Raw genomic sequence first — 22,054 nt, forward strand, 5'->3', positions numbered from 1 at the left:
CCTAAATAAAGGTCACCACACTAATCTAGCGTACCCCTAAAAAACAGAACACATACGTTGAAGCTGTAATCTAAAGCCTTTGTGATGACTTTGTTAGTACTTAGTAAAAGGTTAATCTATTTTTTTTGAGATTTTATTTATTTATTTGTCAGAGAGAGAGAGGGTGAGAGAGTGAGCACAGGCAGACAGAATGGCAGGCAGAGGCAGAGGGAGAAGCAGGCTCCCTGACGAGCAAGGAGCCCGATGTGGGACTCGATCCCAGGACACTGTGATCACGACCTGAGCCAAAGGCAGCTGCTTAACCAACTGAGCCACCCAGGTGTCCCAGTCAATCTATTTTTTATTTCAACCCTATGACTACAGTTTCCAGTCATCTCCAAAGGGTAGTCTAGGATGATGAAGGGATTTTAAGTCTTCCATAAACTTGTTTAGCTCCAGCTACACTGCTCTCCAAATTATTTGATGTGAATGGTTTTCTCAGATTTATTTCACACACACACACAAGCACAAACCCCCCTGCTCTGTAAGCTTAGCTTCATAGTCCCTTTCACACTGCTTTCCAATCATATTGCAGATTCTAGTCCTAAATTCCCATAATGTAGAAATGCTAGAGTGTCTCTGCTGTGACTATAAAAATACTTAAAAGACATAGGAAGTTGCCCCCCATCATAGACTCAGTACTAGGGAGGCTGTTCTGTACATGCTATTTAAATGTTAGAGGAGATTTTTAGGTGTTAATTAACATCACTAGAAAAGACAGAGAAACAAGGAAAGAGAGAGAATAGTCTATTTTCAAAGTGGTTTGCAAATATCCCCATTAGCCATTTAAACCATCCTACCCACACGAAGACCTTAGAGATCATGACAATGAGGCTCAAGATTCTGTTGCTAAGGCACTTCTTCAAATCAGGGTGAAAATCCCGTTATAAATAGTACATTAAAAAGCTGATTGCTTTGTGCCTTCCTGCACTTCTATTCCAATATGCATCTTTATCATTACCAACAATTCTTTTGAACCCAGTGTTCCCTGTATCCTTCATTAGAAAATGCACATCACTTATTAAGATGACTTCAGCCCAGATTTCACTCAGGAGAGAGTAATAAAGAGATATCATTTGCTTGAACTGATCTTTAACCCAAACTCTTGGTTCTCTTTCTTCAGTGACTCATTTGAACGCCACAGAGCCTGATTGGAATGAAAGAATCTTCTGTGAAACAGCCTATTGTGTTAACGATTTTAGCCAACTTCCCAGGTGTTTATTACAGATTGTTGGAGATTACAATTACATTCATAGAACAATGGCTTAATGTTTGATATTTATTTTTTAATGACCAAGAATTATTTTTATTTGATGCTTTATAACTCTAAGAATATGTTAAATAAGACATAGTCATTAACAGTGACATTGTGATTTTATGAACCTATATAAGAAACCAACCTTAGGTCGTTGCTATTGATGTTTGGAAATTCAGTCTAACTATTTGTTCTGTTTTTAATGACATATAATTTTGAACACACTGTATTATTTTGGACTTAATTCTAACTAGCAGATTTGAAGCCTAACACATATTGAGCACCTAACACATGTTAAAAAGATTTAAAAAAATCATATCTCACTTGATTTCCATGATAACCGTGAGACATTGGTATTGGCATTAGACAAAATTAAGGGCCAGAAAGGTTAAAAAGTTTAGTTCATGGTCATATAGCTTCTATGCGGCTTTTTCTCCTATAATAGAGTTTCTTCTGTAGGAAAGCCTAAAGCAAATAATATAGCTCTTTATTATATAATTATCTCACAAAGTATAATGAAATGGTTCACTTTCATCAATTTACATAGAGATTTTCATAAAATCCCAATTCTGAGTTTATCTGAAAATCGGAAGATTTATCCTGAGCCCAAATTCCCAAGGAGCATCTGTAAGCTGGAGTTAAGTAGTAGCAGCTCTCTTTAGACGGAGCCTATGCTCTTTCTGGATGACACCATCCCCACCTGTCAGCTTCGTTCATTTACGTTACTTAACTGCCCTCTCTGTATGTTAGAGTTGGTGACTTACAACTTAGGTTCTAAGAACCAGTTCCACCAAATTGTAAAAAGTAGGAAATCTAAGCCTGTTTCCCAAACCAAAGATCCATCTCCCTCCAGTGGCTATTGTCTTTCATTGATGGGGCAGTGTGTATATTGGGTGAACCAGCCATTTCCATCAAAGATGATTTGACATGTGAGCCAGCGGGGTAAATCACATGCTCTCCTAGGAATTTGAAACTCAGACTCATAAACAATTACTGAATCTCCACACATGGCTACAACTGTGACTGTCAATTTGGGAAGTGTAAGGTGGCCGCATTCTGCCATTTGACTGTACAGGTAGAAAGATCCCATTTGGAAAGGGAGAGAGAAAGAGGGAAGCAAAAATGAAGTCAGACCCCTGGGATCTGTGAGTTTCTTTTTCTTTTCTTTTTTTTTTTTAATTTCTTTTTTTTTAAATGATTTTCTTTATTTATTTGAGAGAGAGTACGAGAGATAGCATGAGAGGGGAGAAGGTCAGAGGGAGAAACAGACTCCCCATGGAGCTGGAAGCCTGACGTGGGACTCGATCCCAGGACTCTAGGATCATGACCTGAGCTGAACGCAGTTGCTTAACCAACTGAGCCACCCAAGCACCCGAGTTTTTCTGTACCCTTATAATAAATCCTGTTATGTGCATACATTGTCTTAAAATGGTTTCTGTCTCTTACAAACACTTGTCGTAGCCCTGAAACTTGTTGACTTCCCCTCTCTATGCCTCAATTTCCAAATCTCTGAGAATTAAAAAATAAAAACTGATTAATATTTCATTCAGCCTTTTAGATGAGATTGTGTTGGTGCTCAAATAAATCTACATATATTCACTGAAAACTGTAAACCATCATACAAGTTATATTATTATGACAGCTCTGACAAATGTTTAATTTGACCAGAGACATAACAGATGAGGAAAAGTGGGCAAATATTTGTGGCTGGAGCAAAGGACTCCCACATATAAATAATAGGAAGTAAAAATACTTCAGTTGGTAGGGCCAAAAGTAAGGTGTCACTGTTAAATCAGTTAATTTTTAAGGAAAGAGGCAAGGGTTAGAGGATGCAATTTTAATAACTGTCTGAGCAGTCACTTCTAAGAACATAATTACCATAAAAATAAAGTTTTTTAAAGAAGATTCCTCAGAGGAAATTCAGTTTAATTGCATAAACAAATCAGAAGCATTCCCAAACAGTAGCTTTAGTGAGTGAATATATCATCATTTTAATGACCAAAGAATCATACAATTTGATAACTTAAAAAAGCACTCTTGGAAAACCATTCAGTACTCTCATTTCCCAGTTTCACAGAGGATGAGCGACTTCACAACATCAATTCCCACATGAAAAACAAAATCATCAAGACTTTTTAAATTCCAGAAATGTTTTCAGAGCACTATGATCATGATTATACCCCCAATTCCAGAACACTTAATGTTTTGAATGAATGAACAAATGAATGAAGGAGTACTACATCATATGAGATGCAAAAAGAAGAAAGAAAAAGTCCCTGATATCAAGGACTACACAGTCTGATATGAAGACTGGGGTAAGTTTATGTACATCTGTGACCACAAGAAAGAGTAAGGGGGTGCTAAAATAGACACACAAAATACTAATGGCATTTGAAGAAACAAGATTTCATATATAATTGAGGTTGAGGAAAGTCTTCATGGAAGTTGGTGTGGTTCCAAAGGATGGCTTCAAGATTGAAAAGCAGAGACCGTGGAAAAAGACCTGGGGATATAGCTAGGAGAATGAGATTTGTCTTCCAAATTAGGAAAACAGTATGATAAAGACAGTATTAGTGTCATTTTTAGGAGTGATTGCATAAGTTCGATTGCAGCACTGGGCACAATTGGGAAAGACATTACAGAGAGTCTTGGGTGCCAAGCTGAGGAGTTTATGATGTGAAACGTTGGGGTTTAGCAACAAACATAGTCAAGGAAGAATTCTTAAGACATCTCCAGTGCAAAAGGGGTGGTTTTTATTAAAGCACGGGGATAAGACCTGTAGGCAGAAAGAGGTGCACTGGGGTATAATAGTATATACTTTCAAGTTGGGAGGTAGTAAGTCTCTAAGGTTTCCAGGACCTTGAGTAGCTAGCTATTGTTAGGAAAAGGTCATTTACTACTCTCTAGTAAAACCTTAGTCATGAGCAGGCACCTGGGTGGCTCAGTTGGTTAAGTCTCTGCCTTCAGCTCCGGTCATGATCTCAGGGTCCTGGGATTAAGCCCCACCATTGGGCTCTCTGCTCAGCAAGGAGCCTGCTTCCCTCTCTCTCTGCCTGTTGCTCTGCCTACTTGTGATCTCTCTCTCTCTCTCTGCCAAAAACAAAAAAACAAACCTTAGTCATGAGGCCCTTCAGATGTATATCGATGGGCCATTTGCTTGCAATATAATAGCTAACATATATTTTAGAGTGATGGAGATACAGGAAGTTTCCAAAGGGATGTTTTACAGGATCATGGAGCTCTGGCTAATGTCAAGCTAAGGTTGCCTTTTGCCTCTAGCAAAGTATTAACATAGAGGTAGCTAAGGCTCCTTGAGGAAGGTCACTCTGCTTGGCTCAAGTACTTGTCAATGGGCTGTTAATTTTAAGGAAGTTTCATTTTTTTTTTAAGATTTTATTTATTTATTTAACAGAGATCACAAGTAGACAGAGAGGCCGGCAGAGAAAGGGGGGGAAGCAGGCTTCCCGCTGAGCAGAGAGCCCGATGCGGGGCTCGATCCCAGGACCCTGGGATCATGACCTGAGCTGAAGGCAGAGGCTTTAACCCACTGAGCCACCCAGGCGCCCCTCATTTTTTTTTTTTTCTTTTACCTTTGTTCTCCACATCACTTGGACCAAATTTCTGTAGGCAGTGGGGAGGCTTTGAGAGTCAGCATGCAGGGGACTTGCCAGTGAGAAAAGGATTTCAAGAAATGAACTTGACAATTGAATATGGATTTGTCAATGTGGGGCCAAAAGAGAAAATAATACAGGGTAAGGTAAGAAGAGTAGAGCAACAAGACCAAAGAAGGAAACCTAAAGGAGGGTTTTGCTTTCAGAAGCAAAACCAGTTGAATCTGTAAGATTTAGGAAAGAAAGAAAGAGTGAGAGAGAGAGCAAAGAAGGAAGGAAGGAAAGAAGGAAGAAGAGAAAGAAAAGAACTGAATAGGAAGATCTGAAATAGGCAAAAGTGAGGGAACTGGGTAGATGAAATAATTTATTTTAAGGAACATTAGTTGCCTACTCGATTTAATACTTCATTGAATTCTGTTAAGTAATTGAGAAGAATGATTTACTGAGTATAGATTGAATGTACAAGAGTTGAGCCTCATGGTTCTAAAATCAAGGATTTTAATCATCATCCATGTTACTTTTACATCTGACACCAGAAATGTGGTTAATATAAGCAAGTCCTCCCAGGTCTGGAGGCAGTTTTGCGACAGATTAGAAGGGCCTGCTTTTAAGTGGTGATATCATATAAGAGAGACACTGACGTCTAGAGGAGGGCTAGTTTGCTAAAGATGTGAGGACTTCATTTTTTACATACATTAACAAAGTGAGGTGAAGAAGACAGGACGGAGTTAAAGGGTGTTAGTCAGGATTCTCCAGAGACATAGAACCAATGGGAAGTATGTGTGGAGAGAGAGAGAGAGAGAGAGAGAGAGAGACTGATTTTAAGGAATCAGCTTGGGCAATAATTGAGATTTGGTGAATGCATAAGAGGCAGAGTTTGGAACAATACAGTCACAAGTCAAGGAGTTCCAACAGCTACCAGAAGCTGGAAGACATGAGGAAAGAGACTTCTCTAAAGCCTTTGAATGGTTGGCAGCTATGCAGATACCTGGTTTTGGATTCTGGGTTCCAGATCGGTGAAGGAATAAATTTCTGTTACTTGACGCTACCCAATTTGTGCTATTTGTTACAACAACCATAGGAAGCTAATAAAACATCTGAGAATAAATGTAATTGATTTTGCTATTAAGAAGGATGACACTGGTCACTTCAAGAAAATAGTTTCGGGGCGCCTGGGCGGCTCAGTGGGTTAAAGCCTCTGCCTTCGGCTCAGGTCATGATCCCAGAGTCCTGGGACCTAGTCCCTCGTCTGGCTCTCTGCTCAGCGGGGAGCCTGCTTCCTCCTCTCTCTCTGCCCACCTCTCTGCCTACTTGTGATCTCTGTCTGTCAAATAAATAAATAAAAAATCTTAAGGAAAATAGTTTCAATAGTGATATGAGTAAAGCCACATGCAAAGGTGGTAAGGCAGAAGGTCCCAAACTTTCCTAGTTTATGGGGCCTTTTGTATCTCACTAATTTTTTTTTCTAGTGTTCCTAGGTCAAAAGAAATACTGAACAGTTTATTAAGTAGTTAATTCCAAAAAACTTATTCAGTATTTACATACTAGCAACTTAGTAGCTATTTGAAAAAGTAATACATAAAAATTAAAAGAAAAAATATTTGATTTTAGTCTTTTTTTCTTAAAGATTTTATTTATTTATTTGAGGAAGAGAGAGTGAGGGGTAAGCGCAGAGGGAGAGGAGCAGGCTCCCCACTGAGTAGAGAACCCAACAGTGGGCTCCATCCCAGGACCTCAGGATCATCACCTGAGCCAAAGGCAGACACTGAACTAACTGAGCCACCCAGGCATCCCTGATTTTAGTTTTAAATAATCACAATAGCTAATGGGATGTATGTATCTAATACACATTACACAACTTCCTAAAATTTGGAATTAGATTGACACCAGCTGCTGTCATTTCCTGTTCCTCATTGATTTTCAACCCCTAGTTGACTTTTATCACAGCAACTACTGAAAATCCAGCTTTTCAAAGATATGACACTATGTAAAGGAATGTAGAGCTATCTAACGTTAAAACTGAACTATCTCACACTAATATTTTGTGTTGTCAGAAAGATGACAAGCAGTATCGTGTTTCCCTAAAAAAATTTACAGTATCCCCCAGGCATTGTCACTGTGGCTGGAGCACCTCAGCACACTTTGGAAACCATGGATTTAAGGAGTGAGAGGTGAGAAAGTGTAAATAGAAAGTATAGATGACATTTATAAAGCAGTAAAAGTTTAGGGAAGAAAAGTTAGAAGATATTCAGAAGATTAGCAAAGATATTCCAAAGTTAAAGGGAGAACAAAGCAACAAAAATTTTAATTTGTTAATTTTTATTTATTTATTTTTAAAGATTTTATTTATTTATTTGACAGAGAGAGATCACAAGTAGGCAGAGAGGCAGGCAGAGAGAGAGGGGGAAGCAGGCTCCCCGCTGAGCAGAGAGCCCGACGTGGGGCTCGATCCCAGGACCCTGAGACCATGACCTGAGCCGAAGGCAGAGGCTTAACCCATTGAGCCACCCAGGCGCCCCGAAGCAACAAAAATTTTTAAAAAGATGTATTGGACTACATCAAAATTTAAAACTTCTGTGTATCAAAGGACACAATAAACAAAATGAAAAATAAACCTACAGAATGGGGGGTACCTGGGGTGGCTCAGTCCATTAAGCGTCTACTTTCTGCTCAGGTCGTGATCCCAGGGTCCTGGGATCAAGTCCCACATCATTGGGCTCCCTGCTCCACACGGAGCCTACTTCTCCCTCTGCCCTGCCCCTCTCTGTCTCTCATGAATAAATAAATAAAATCTTACAAAAAAAAAAACCTACAAAATGGGAAAAAATGTTTGCAGATCATATATCTAATAAGGGGTTAGTATCTAGAATATATAAAGTACTCCTACAACTCAACAACAGACAGCCTAATTTTAAAATGGACAAAGAACTTGACTAGACATTTCTCCAAAAAGATATACAAATGCCCAACAAATAAATGAAAATGAAAATAAATGAAATAAATGAAAATGAAATGAAAACAAGTGAAAACAGAAAATGACAATTGTTGGCAAGGATGTAGAGAAACTGGAACCCTTGCACACTATTGGTGGGAATATAAAGTGGTGTAACTCTTAGGGAAAATAATATGGAGTTTCCTCAAAAATCCTAAAATAGAATTACCACATAATCTAGCAATTCGACTTCTGGTATATGTCACAAAGAAGTGAAAGCAGGGACTCAAATACATGTTTGCACACCCATGTTCATGGCAGTATTATTTATTATAGCCAAAAAGTAGAAGCAACGCAGATGCCCACTGACAGATGAATAGATACACAAAATATGGTATGTATATACATACAATGAAATATTATCCAAACTTAAAAAGGAAGGAAATTGTACATGCTACAACACGGATAGATCTCGAGGACATTATGCTAAGTGAAATAAGCCAGTCACACACACACAAAAATGCTGTATGATTCTATTTACATGTGGTACTAAGAGTAGTCAAAATCATAAAGACGGAAAGTGGAATGGTGCTTGCCAGGACCTGGGGGCTGTATTGAAAGAGGGCGTTGTTTAATGCACACAGAGGTTCAATTCTGTATAATGAAAAGAGTTCTAGAGACTGGTGGCACAAGGTGAATGTATTGAACACTACTGAAGTGCACACTTAAATAATAGTTAAGATGTTAAGTTTTGTTATATATATTTGATTACAATTTTTTAAAAAGTTAAGGCAAGAAGTCATGACTGCAATCAAATTAAAGATGTAAACAAGAGAGATTAACCAAAGGAACAGGATTTCTACCACAATCTGTTTGCCTACGTAGGTGAAATATATGCAGCGCTAGCACTGTATAGATTCAATATATTATTTCTCCAAAGTTAGTACAATGCCAAACTTTAACCCAATCTGAAATAAACATCATACATAATAAGTTAGTGAAATTTAAGTGTATAGTCAATATGGGCAAGAAATATTTTCATAAAACATCCTATGAAAGCATTAAAATCCATTTTCTTTGCATACACATAGAAATAGTTAAATAGAGGAAATTATTTAAATATATGTAGAAGCACTGATGAGCAGGAAAAATGATCATTTTGGCCATGCTTTTTATAGCTTAGCAAATATTTTCCCTTCTCAGATTCCCTGTTTTGTACAGAGGAACTCTGCTGTTTTGAAAACAATGCACCAAGGTCCTTGCAGTAGTCAGACGACTGTACTGCCAAAAAATAAGCACTTTCTGGTGCATTCCAGGGTGGTCCTATCCAACTTAACTGTACTTTCGTATTCTTTAGCGCTAGTCATACCACGGTCTTTTCTAAGCAGACACATGGGACCATTATTTTTTTTCTTATCAGTACTTTTGAGCAAGGCCAACTTCTTAGGAAATTTTCCCCAGTCACCAAGATGTGAATCAGTCAAAAAATTGAAGATGAACTCTGCAATTTTCTCTCTGCTCAACAAAGCAATCAAAACTGGAAAATCAGAAAGAACTGTTGTGTCAGTAAGAATTTGGTTAAAATGAAACTCTATCTAGATTTCTTAAATCCAAATAAGTTACAAAACTCAGACTAAATTTTACTTGTTCCATAATATGATGATCTGCTTGAGAAACAAAGTTTAGATAACAAGGAACAGAACATAGCAATCTTCTTTTCTGTGATCCTGGCAGAGAAAAACAATTGCAAGCCTGATAGTTAATGGCTAGCAAAAAATACATTGTATTTGAAGAGTGATTTTGTTAACTTGCATTTCTATTATTGGTTGAAGAAAGTATTTGTTGATAAGCAGATTGTAATTTTGTATATTCGTGAGTTCAAGTCCCTAAAAACAAAAGATCCAGTTTTCTACCTAGGGAACTATAATCTAGGGGTGGTAGAAGAGTAGCACAAAATTATTAAAATTACCTTTGAGGAGGAAAATACACGTTCTTAAGAGCAGAAATGGGGAAGAATTTTTAATAATATCTGCTGTTATCTTACAAATTAATCCCAATGAATCCTGAATAAATACTTAATTCAAGAATAAATGGCCACTCTAAAGCACAGCGGCAAACACAGTTTGCGGGGATAAAATTGACCCCAAAGGAGTATTCAAATCAGCTAACCTTCTCACTTTTAAGGTCTGTCTCTTTTTGGAATGACAAGAAAGGAAAACTTGGTGTCTTAATGGACCCAACTGAAAAAAGAAAAGTTAACAGTCTGAGATTAATTTAAAAGTGTGGGATATTTTGATGGGCGACCACCTATACATTAATCCTCATTTTAAAAAAACGGGGAAAGGAGTGACCCCTTTATATTGTATAGATTACCGGAAGAGTGAACCAAGAAAGATACTGTGCACATCTTTTTAAAATTGAAAATACATGTTCAGTAAAATGGTCATTTACATTTTTGAGCATCTTTTCGCTGAACCAGCGAACGGCGATGTCGGCAGGGTCGCTGGGGGGCGAGGCACCAAAGAGCAGGGCCATTCTGCGGGATCTGCGGGGTCTCACGGTGGTGGGGACCGGAGAAGCGGCGGCAAGTGCCAGGGCAGGGGCCCCCTGAGACAGCTGGAGAAGAGCGCTAGGGGGATGCATTCGCAACCCTCCGAAGAGCGCGCGGGGGAGGGGGAAGCGGAGACGGCGGAAGCGGGGACAACAGGGCCGCCCGAGGACGCGGACTGCCTAACTGGGCGGGGCGGCCGCGGGTCGCAGGCGGATGACGCGCCGCGGCCGGCGGAGGAGCTGCCACTTCCTGGAGGCGCCGGCCGGGGCCGCTCTCAGCATTTAGCGCCGGAGCCGGGAGCCCGCGGCCGCCGCCATGTCCCATCAGACCGGCATCCAAGGTAACGGCCCCCGGAGCGGCGCGCTGGGAAGGGGCTCTCGGGAGGCCCGGGGTGAGCCGGGCAGGCTGCAGGACTAGCAGGGCTGAAGTCGGGCCCGGGGGAAGGGAGCCGATCTCGCGGGCGCCGGGCCTCTGCGCCTCTCCGAGCTTTCTGGTCCCGGGCGCTCCCGGCCTGCGTCCCTCCCAGCCCGGCCCGGCCGCCGCCACCACGTTACAGACTGACCCGAAATTTCTTAGAAGCGAAGGAAATTGGTTTCCGAGGAGGCCTGGGTGAAGGGGGGCGTGCCTTCCACCGCCCCTGATGGTAGCCCAACTTTCCCCCTTTTTATCCGGCAGGGGAGACCTGGAACCGTGGAGCCGGCTAGGGCTCCTCTTGCTGCAGAGAGACGGGCGAATTAGCCTTTCACTCTGTGAAGGAGGTTGTTAAAGATTTTGATTAAAAAGCGAAAGATCTTGGAATCTTTTTCATTTCCAATGAAGGTGCTTCCCAGACTCTTCCGCATTTTCTTCCAAAGTGGAAACAGGAATTTATGTTCTGAGAAATCCTGAGTAGGGGGTGTTTTGATCTTTCTCTTAGGTACTTCCCCAGGGAACTGAAAAGTCTGGTCTTTGTGGCTCTTCTCAATCATCCCGTGAAGGCAGTTCAATGTGCAGTTATATCTGACCTCCATTATTTCCTGGTTTGAAAATGGGCAGTCTGGAAGCGCTCACCTCATCAGAATCAAATAATATATCCCGGGGTTACTTGCGATTACTTAACGAGTGCTAATATAAGCCCACGCTCATCCTATTAATAGACAACGAATCTTTTCCCCAGAAGAACATTTACTCATGTTCCTATGAGTCTTTGATCACCCCACCGCTCTCCCTGCACACACAAACACAAGCAAACTACTCTCAAACCTAAAAACACTATTTTGTTTGTCCGAGTTAGTTAGACATTTAAATATGTTGTTACTGATTTTCATGTTTGAGTCTTACAACGATCACTACTTAAATAGTGGTTCTTGCTCTCAGTGTACAACCCAAGAGGGAAATCAGAATGAAATTGAAGCTTTAATAGGAACAGGAGGGTTATTAAATATGTATTTGCTTAGCGAACTGTAGCTTTTTGAGAAATACGAGTTAGAAAAGTATTACCAGAAGTATAAGCTTGAATGTATTTTATTGACTTTTTGTTTAATCGGGATAAGATATCTGATACTTACTGTTGTTTTTAATGTGAAAATATAAAAGTGAATTTCTTTATTATAATTTTGAAATTGGACTAGAAGAGAATGAAAGGTTCTCAACAATTTTCAACCAAGCAATAGTGGTGTTTTTTAAAATTGTAATTTGTTCATTATTGGATTTGAGTAACTTTAATTTTTTTTTTTTTAAGATTTTATTTATTTATTTGACAGACAGAGATCACAAGTAGACAGAGAGGCAGGCAGAGAGGGAGGGGGAAGCAGGCTCCCTGCCCAGCAGAGAGCCAGATGCCGGGCTCAATCCCAGGACCCTGAGCTGAAGGCACAGGCTTTAACCCACTGAGCCACCCAGGCATCCCTAACTTTAATACTTTCATTCCCAGTGTTATTTCTGCTTTGGAATTATCTAGCTAAGACAGAATTAATGTATTAATATACTTTTAAGCTATATTAATTTGTTTCTTAGCTGTGTACAGTGTCCACTGTTACATCTTCAAGTTTTACAGTTTAAATTACTGACAGTAAGGGGATGCTATGCCCTCAAGATTTTTTTTGTATTACAATTCATTTCTCCTTATTTAAGTAGCATTGGAAAGTATTAATCCATAAGTATAAAACATGGGTTTACTTGTCTTTGTCTTTTTCCACAGCAAGTGAAGATGTTAAGGATATCTTTGCCAGAGCAAGAAATGGAAAATACAGACTTCTAAAAATATCTATTGAAAATGGTTAGTTACACATTTTTAAATACTGTTTGTCCTTAGATTATTGAATGTTATATTTTTAAATGTCTAAGACATTGTCAGTAATTGGAACTATTAATTAACGTGAAGCAAGTTCAGAGTTTGCCTTTAGATAAGGTGGATCCTGTACATTTGGTCATGTCCCATCAGCCGCTGCCTACCCTCTGAATTCTGTACTTGACAGGGAAACAGAAAGATGCTTTTTTGGTGTGACATCTTCCTCTTTTACTTTTTGTCTCAGTTTCTGTACCACAATCCATTTCTAATGTTCATGCTTCCGTCTCTGGAATGGAAATCAGTAAACAGGTGATTCTCTCCCCATCTGCCCAAAAACATTACTTGAGAATTGTTACTCAGTAAAGTTAGTTTTGAAGTAGGAAGCAAAGGATTTCAAGCTCCCGTCTTTTCCACTTGATTGCATTTGTGGTGAAGAAATGATTCCCCCTTTTTTGTTTTTGGGACAAAGTTCTAGGAATGTAACAAACCGTAAATTGATCCTTTCAAAATCATTCAGTAGCAGGGAAATTGTGGGAGAATCTTTTAATTTGGCTATATTTGAATTTGGACAATTAATATTCTCACAAATGAGTATCTTAAAATATTCCACTGATCTAATTACTTAAGTACCTGGAGATAATTTTGCTTTGGAAGAATAACTTGGTCTTTTTCAAACTGGAAGTAACTTAATTTGCTTTTCATTTTCTACTTATATATTAAAAATACCAGAGTAGTTTGAAAAATATGCAGTTGTTGTAAATACATATTGCCACACTTAATAGGAATAAACATATACCGTAAAGCAGTTTATTTTAGGAATATTGAACTAAATTTTAAAAGCCATCACTTCCTAACTGACTAGTAGAGTGACTAAAATGGGAAAGTTTGTCTAACTAGGATCACTACAGAAGGAAAATCATATTCTTTCCTAAATCATTTTCTGATCTTACTTTTTGTTTTGAGGAAAATTTTTAAATAAGGAAATTATAAAGAATAAATGAAACAACAAATACTTCCATCTCTTAATAACTGCTAATGTTTTAGCATATTTACTTCAGCTTTTTTTAGACTTAATATTTTTTGATATAAGGGCGTCCCATTTAAACCGTTTCACTTCCTGACCTCCTCTTCCTGAGGCAACTATATTAGGAATTTTCATATTTCTGCAGTTCTTACATGTATCCCTAGATAGTGCTGTTTTGAGTTTTTAAGTTCATGTAAACTGATGTCTTATTCTGTGTCTTTTTTTCTGTAAACATTATTTTTGTAATTAGTTTTGACAGTTCACTATTTTTAAGTTTGAATTCATAATATATAATATAATAAGATATAATTCATCACATATTCTGTCATCATTCTCTTAGTGATGAACACTTTGGCTACTTGCAGCTTCTACTGTTTTCACATAATGCAGTGAACGTACGTGCAAAAGATTTTCTATGCAGAGAACATTCACAGTTTTACTTGATTCTGCCAAATGGCTGCACCAATTTATGCTTCTGGACAAAATGTTTTACTTGTAGCTTCATGGCCAAGTAAGCACTAAACATGGTTTTAATATTTCTTATTGCACAGTTCAGTGTTTCAGGAATTCTACCTTTGAACAATAACACATAATACATATTTTGTTGATAACTTAGAGCATAAACATTTTGGGAGATAGACTATAATCACCTATTCTTCAACTGTCCAACTCAACTATTTTTAAATATGAATAAAATTTTATCATTTGTTTCTTGTGTTTTTTAACATTTTAATCATGGTAGTCATAAAATATCCTGTTTTTTTTTCTTTAAGATTTTATTTATTTATTTGAAAGAGCAAGAGATCACAAGTCGGGGGGGTGGGGGTGGGGAGAGAGGCAGAAGGAGAAGCTAACTTCTCGCTGAGCAGGGAGGCTGGTGCAGTGCCCAGGAAACTGGGATCACAACCTGGCAGCCCTTGTCACACTCAAGGCAGCCGCTTAGCTGTCTGAGCCATCCAGGTGCCCCCTACTTCAACTCTTTGATGTGAATAATAGTAATAGGAGATAACTATATTATTAGTTTATTCTTTTCTTCATTACCATTTGGCATTTAAAACGTTTCATGTATCTTTTAAAAATTGTTCTTCGTAGAGAAACTTGTGATTGGATCATGTAGTCAGCCCTCAGATTCCTGGGATAAGGATTATGATTCCTTTGTTTTACCCCTACTGGAGGACAAACAGCCGTGCTATATATTATTCAGGTTAGATTCTCAGAATGCCCAGGGATATGAATGGATATTCATTGCCTGGTCTCCAGATCATTCTCATGTAAGTAATTTTTTTTATAACTTGTTTAACATTAAATGCTAGAATTTATTTTTTTTTCCCCTGAAATATTCCTAGGCCAAGAGAAAGTTAAGAAGCAATAGTTATTTCCCATAGAAGGGAATGATCATGAAGAAAATCCTTCTATTGGTAATGTGGAATTGGGAGTAATGTACTTAGATTCAGAAGTCTTGCCCTTCAAATGAATAGAATTATTACTGATTTTAAATTTAAATATCTTTGGCAATTATATGTAAATAACTGTGCTCTGACATTAATACTTTGAATACTTCTGAGACCTAATTGAATATTATAGTAAATATTCTTAATAGCTACCATTCAAATGATAGGCATACATGCAAATATTTCTTTTAAGAAAGTTAGCAGACTGATTCAGACTACTGGATTTGATGATTCAGTATTATAAAACTATTTCTGTTGGTTGGCAGTTAGTTACCTTTAATAGTTTTCAACAGTTGCTATTAGAGTCTTTAATAATAGTTTATATGTAGTTGTTTTCATCTTTGTATTCCTCATAGGATGGTATATGCCATACATGTGCCAAGAACATTTGATTCTTAAACAGCTTAATTAGTAACATCTGATCTAGATTTGCAAGATCAAGTGTTACTAATTAAGCTGTTTAAGAATGTAAAGTGTCAGTATCCAGGTTACTTCAAGTGATGTTTTCTTCCTCATATTGTACAGTAGTATTTTAAGTAGGTTTTTTTTTTAAATTCTTGAACTCATTGTATACTTTGAGAAGTGAGTAATTTTTAAAAATTTATTTTCCCACTTTTTGTAAAATACAACCTATTATAAATTGAAATCTACCTTAATAGATGAAGTTTTATGATGGCTATTTATGCACATATACTTCAGCGTATTGTAGCCCATGGGCCTCAGCTTTATCACAGTTTATGTTTATTGTGCTTGAAGATTTTAATACCTTCAGAAAGTAGTTTCTCTTGTAGTGATAGTTTTCATCTATAAACTGCTAAGTAAACTTTCACAACTTAACTAGGTTCGTCAGAAAATGTTGTATGCAGCAACAAGAGCAACTCTGAAAAAGGAATTTGGAGGTGGCCACATTAAAGATGAAGTATTTGGAACAGTAAAGGTACAAAACTTATATTTTTATATATGTGGATTCTACATGTTGCAATTAAACCAATATAAGAACTCCTAGGAATGGGTAATTGATATGAAATCAGACTAATGAATCTTTAAACATAAAAAGAAGAGAAAATATTACTGTATTTCATATGATAAGCAAGTTGAATAACACATGTACTAATCCTTTTAAAATAGGTTGGAATATCCTTTGTTAGTCTTGAGGAACTACACTATACCTTAGAGATCATCTAGTTTAACCATTTAGTTCAACCTTTTCATTTTAAGGATAGGGAAATAGGCTCAGAACAATGAGAGACTCCTTGAAAGAGATGGTAATTTTTAGATATTTTTGACATTTATTAGTTAAATTATGATTAAGAATTTGTTGCAAATTTATATGGTGGGGTATCTGGGTGGCTCAGGTCATGATCCCAGGGTCCTGGAATCAAGCCCCACCTCAGCTCCCTGCTCAGTGTGGACTCTGCTTCTCCCTCTCCCTCTGCTGCTTTCAAATCACAAAATTTCAATGAAAAAGTAGACTTTTTTAGAATATTTTATTCTTTTAAATAAGAGCTACAATCATTTTCTATGAATAACTATAGAGAAATTATATAAATTATTATAATAAAGAATTCAGAATCTGAATGTGTTGATTATTGAATAGTTATGAGGCAGATTTCCCCAGAATGTTAATTATAATTGTCCTCTAGACTTGAACATGACCAAGTTCATCATGTGACTGGCATCATTACCAACACACTCATACACATTTAATAATTAGAAAACTTTAGGAAATGAGTAAATACTCCCCCTTAAGATTTTTTGAAGCCTATACAATAGAGGATTTTTGAAAAATAAGAAATAGTAAAATTCTTGATACTATTTTTTAATCAAAATATTTTCTGGGGTGCCTGGGTGGCTCAGTCATTAAGCATCTGCCTTCAGCTGGGGTCATGATCCCTGGGTATTGGGATCGAGCCCCACATCTGGCTCCCTGCTCAAGTGGGAAGCCTGCTTCTTCCTCTCCCATTCTCCCTGCTTGCCTGCTTGTGTTCCCTCTCTCACTGTCTCTCTCTCTGTCAAATAAATAAATAAAATCTTAAGAAAATTTTTTTTCTGTTAAATTAATAATTTTGTTTTTCCTAGAGTGACTTCATGGATATTTTCTAGGGAATAACTAGTAACAATCCATTTCTGTGTTTACAGGAAGATGTATCATTAAATGGTTATAAAAAATACTTGGTGTCACAGTCTTCTCCTGCCCCCTTGACTGCAGCTGAGGAAGAATTACGGCAGATTAAAATTAATGAGGTAAATTACAGTTTTGATATTCTTGCAAGATTTTAAGTGTTTGAAAAGATATTTTTAATTAATAGATGTAGAGGGAACTAGAGAAGTAAGTCTGGTAGCTTGCATTTATTCTGTATAGTTTAGAGACAAGACTATGTGCTCAGTGTATTTTCAAGAAAAAAGTTAAAAGTAAATATTAAAATTTGTATGAATTTTGTAAGTAGCTTTCTCCTATATTTGTGTGTTATCAGAATAGTTAATCTTCCTGTTGGAAATACAACTTTTTTTAACTTTGTACTTCAAATACTAAATAAATGGGGAAAATGTGTGTTACCCATTTAGGGCAAAGAATTCTATCTAATGAAGTTGCTGAAGCAGTTTTGTTTTGTTATATTCTATTGTTTTATCATCTTATTTTGTTTGGTGACTAAAGAGAGTAAAATGTAAATGCTATGAGATATTTAGTATTTCCAGAAGCTCTATAAATTAACTTCAATGTGGACACTACTTGGATACATATGCATATATGGGAGATGGTTTTTTGAGTACTTGTTTAGCTCAGTTACATTAGAGTCAATAAATTTCATCCATATTATAGTTTATCATATTTCTAATGTGTTTACTGCAGCTTTTCTAGTTACAAGTTAGAATAACTACTATATTTTTACTGAGATTTTATAGGAAAGAACAAGTAGCGGAAACCACTGTTCCTAGTCTGAGTAACCAACTAGTAGGAATCAGTCTGGAAAGTGATTGAATATTATTTAATATTAACCTGATAGCAAGGATCTATCTTTATATTATTTTAACTCAAGTTATTTGAGTAAAGATTTTTATGTGATTTTTTTTTTAAAGTTTGATAGTTTGTTTTATTCCTTGCAATCAGAACCCAGAGGATCGTATTGGGGTATGCATTTGCATATGTTCTATGATGTTTTCATTATCCAGTATCATTTATGCTGTAGAATCTCCATTCGTTTCTTTTTAAAGTAAAATTTCTATTTGACTTTCTGTTGCAACACTGCAAATGAGACCCTATACTAGCTATCATTTGAGTATACAAGTCTTAAAACATGTGCATTGAAAGCTTTCTTGAAGTACTCTTCTAGTAATGAAAGCTCAAAGTCTGGAACTTCTGCAGTAGTATAATTTGTTGAGCTGTGTTGTGTCTTTGTATACTGTTCGTACTCCTTTCAATTCAATGCATGGTGTTTGTGTTGCATTTTGTCTAACAGAACAAAGTGAAGTTTGGTACATATCGTATAGATACCACACTGTTCATAAATTTTATCAAGTAAAATTTTGTAATTAAAGGTGTAATCTGAGGACACTTGCAGGAACTTACATAGTTCATTGCAAATGTGCCAAACCAAACATAGAAACAACCTCCCCTCAAAGCCCCACTAACACTGCATACTCACTCAAGTGTTCACTCCCAACATTTCATAAAGATGTGTCATGCACTCTGCATGTTGACAGAATGCTAGCAGATAGGAACAAATGTGAAGAATTACTTGGCTTTTTAAGTTCATAGTATTTTAAGTGTTAATTTTACTTACATTAAAATGGATAGAGTGGAATGGCACTTGATAGAGACTGGGTTTTCTTATCTTTGCTGTATGACACTGCTAAATGCTAAAACTTCATTAAATTAAATCTGTCATACTTAGGTACAGACTGACGTGGGTGTGGACACTAAGCATCAGACACTACAAGGAGTCGCATTTCCTATTTCTCGAGAAGCTTTTCAGGCTTTGGAACAATTAAGTAACAGACAGCTCAACTATGTGCAATTGGTAAGAGATACATGGTGATTATTATGAAATGGCTGCTGTTGCTGGTGGCTCATGGCTTATACAAGGTTTATTTTTAATGGATTTAAAATTGCGTCCTGATTTTTTAATTAATTTTCTTAAAACTATGAGACAATATGTGTTCATTATGAAAAGTCAATCCTGTGTAAGTTTCCCTTTGTCTCCTAGTTTTTTTTTAATTATAAATTTGAAATTGCTATGTATCTGTTTTAATGAATGTATTTCTTATTGACAGGAAATAGATATAAAAAATGAGATTATAATTTTGGCCAACACAACAAATACAGAACTAAAAGATTTGCCAAAGAGGATTCCCAAGGATTCAGCACGTTACCATTTCTTCCTGTATAAACATTCCCATGAAGGCGACTACTTGGAGTCCATAGGTATATAATATATTGTCTTATCATGTTATTTTCAGTTGGCTTACTGATTTTTTAGCACTGTATTATCACTTCTTGCTCAGAGGACTTACAGTTCTGTGAGGCTTAGTATTTGCTTTGATTGATGTATTGCTAATTGTATTTACTATTTTAACTTACAGTTTTTATTTATTCAATGCCTGGATACACATGCAGTATAAGAGAACGGATGCTGTATTCTAGCTGCAAGAGCCCTCTGCTAGAAATTGTAGAAAGACAACTACAAATGGATGTCATTAGAAAGGTAAAATTACCTATCTATTTTTAAATGTCAGGTTTTCTTAGATCTTTATTGTCTTTTCCATGTAGTTTGTGATGTATTATGATTTATTAATGAATGTATTTTTTTCTTGTTCTCATCATAAATCGTTAGGGTCTTCTCTAAGTGCTTGAGGGTGATCTGTTATTTCTCCAGTGTCCTTATAGGTCTGTACTCTCTAATATGTAGCCATAAGCAATTATGGCTACTTAAATTTAAATTAAAATTAGGCAAAATTTAAAATTCAGTTTCTTAGTCACAGTAGCCACATTTCAGGTGTTCATTAGCTACTTGTGGCTAGTGGCTACTGTCTGTATCGGACAGTGCAGAATTTAGAGAACATTTCCATATTGCAGCAAGTTCCGTCGGACAGTGCTGCTAGAGCTACATACTTGTGTTCGTCTCAACAGTTGCTATGAATAAGGAACTGCAGTCTCTGTTTATAACTGAATCATGGATGGTTGAGAATCTAGTTGTTGAGAAAGGAGGGAATGGGCATAAACATTTGAATTTGGGGAGCTATGCTACCGATTTTATTAAATTTATTTTCTTAAATGCAAATGAGGCATGGGGAAAGATATGGTTTATTTTTGAGCCTTCAGCTCATTAAAACACAGGTCCCTAAAACTACCAGTATATTAGGTACTGAACCCTTCAAGCTTTTTAAGGTTAGCAAGGACTGGCTGACTTTTTCTACTAGAAGACCAGACAGAAATTATTCTAGGCTTTACCAGGCCACATATGGTCTTTGTTACATATTCTTGTTTATTTTATTATTTTATATTTATAACCCTTTAAAAATGTAAAACACACTCTAAATTCAGGCCAAATTTGGCCCTGTTTAGAGTGATTTCAAGTGACTCAAGTAACAAAGGGGCCGATGAGTAATGTTTCTTGAATATGTATACTGTACCAAAGCAGAACAGCCTGAGAATATAGTGGTAGCTTCTTATACATTAGATAATTGGAGAAGAAAGAGGGAACCAATTAGCAAATTATTATTGCTGATTATGTATTCATGCAGTGTACCCCCCCAAAGGTGAAAGTGAAACTATTTACATATGGTCCTTGATACTCTGCTCTCTTGCTAGAATGGGTATTATGTATTTATTTGTGAGCTTTCACACCTGAAAACTGGCTCCTTGCTTGTATTCAGTTTTGAATGTTGTCTTTTTTATATAGGATCACACCTGACTGATTCCATCTCTTACAGATCGAAATAGACAATGGGGATGAGTTGACAGCAGACTTCCTTTATGAAGAAGTACACCCAAAGCAGCATGCACATAAGCAGAGTTTTGCTAAACCGAAAGGTCCCGCAGGAAAAAGAGGAATTCGAAGACTTATTAGGGGTCCCGCTGAAAGTGAAGCCACTGCTGATTAAAATCATTATATTAAGCATTACAACACTAGTTTTTTAAAAGTCCAGCTTTTAGTACGGGAGAACTGAAATCATTCCATGTTGATACATAGTAGGGAAAAAATTGTACTTTTTGAAAAATAGCACTTTTCACTTCTGTGTGTTTTTAAAATTAAGGTTATAGAAGACTCATGATTTCTATTTTTGAGTTGATGCTAGAAAAGGGTTCGACATAGTGATGTTTAATTTTGTCACAGTTTTCACAGAGTAATAATGATTCCATACTTTACACACTTCTTAAAATTTTATACAGTTGGGCCAATTCCAGAAAGTCTAACGTCTCCAAGTAAGATACACTCCTTCCCACTATTTAGTGAGACATCAAGTTTTTTTCTTGAAGGGAGAAAGACCTTAAAATATTCATACTACTTAATGAATATGTTAAGGACCAGGTTAGATTATTTTCTCAGCTGAGAACTTAATGTGCCTAGGTAAAGATGAGAAGTTGCTGACTCTGAGAAGAAGTGCTTAGCTCTCAGGTGATGGGATCATGTCTGCAACTTTTAGAATCAGTGCTTTATTGCAGCAGTCTTTTCTATTTGACTTTTTTGGTTTTTTTAACTGGCATTAGAATCTCAGAAGATCAGTTCATTCTGAATCCTTAAAGGTACCAGATACTTTCTATACTGCAGGATTTCTGATGACACTGAAAGACATTAAACAGCTTTAGTAAATTCTCTTTCTAGTGCTTTAAAGTTTTCTTTTCAGAAGTAAGTCATTTCATTATAAGTAGTTTGAGGCTAAATACTTGGGTTCAGATTGAATATTAAATTAACATCATCAA

General features: G+C 36.9%; 1 protein-coding gene across 1 annotated transcript; it reads left to right on the top strand.

The window, feature by feature from the left end:
• Window positions 1–10,609: 10,609 nt before the first annotated feature.
• On the top strand, window positions 10,610–21,251 carry TWF1 (twinfilin actin binding protein 1). Its single transcript, XM_032876981.1, has 9 exons — window positions 10,610–10,728; window positions 12,568–12,645; window positions 14,774–14,952; window positions 15,974–16,069; window positions 17,272–17,376; window positions 19,026–19,151; window positions 19,405–19,555; window positions 19,714–19,835; window positions 21,064–21,251. The coding sequence occupies exons 1-9, from the start codon at window positions 10,704–10,706 to the stop codon at window positions 21,232–21,234; spliced, it is 1,053 nt and encodes a 350-aa protein (XP_032732872.1). The 5' UTR covers window positions 10,610–10,703; the 3' UTR covers window positions 21,235–21,251.
• The last annotated feature ends 803 nt before the right edge of the window (window positions 21,252–22,054 follow it).

Source organism: Lontra canadensis, unplaced genomic scaffold, assembly GCF_010015895.1.
Source record: "Lontra canadensis isolate GAN:19392208 unplaced genomic scaffold, GSC_riverotter_1.0 scaffold59, whole genome shotgun sequence".
NCBI lineage: Eukaryota > Metazoa > Chordata > Mammalia > Carnivora > Mustelidae > Lontra > Lontra canadensis.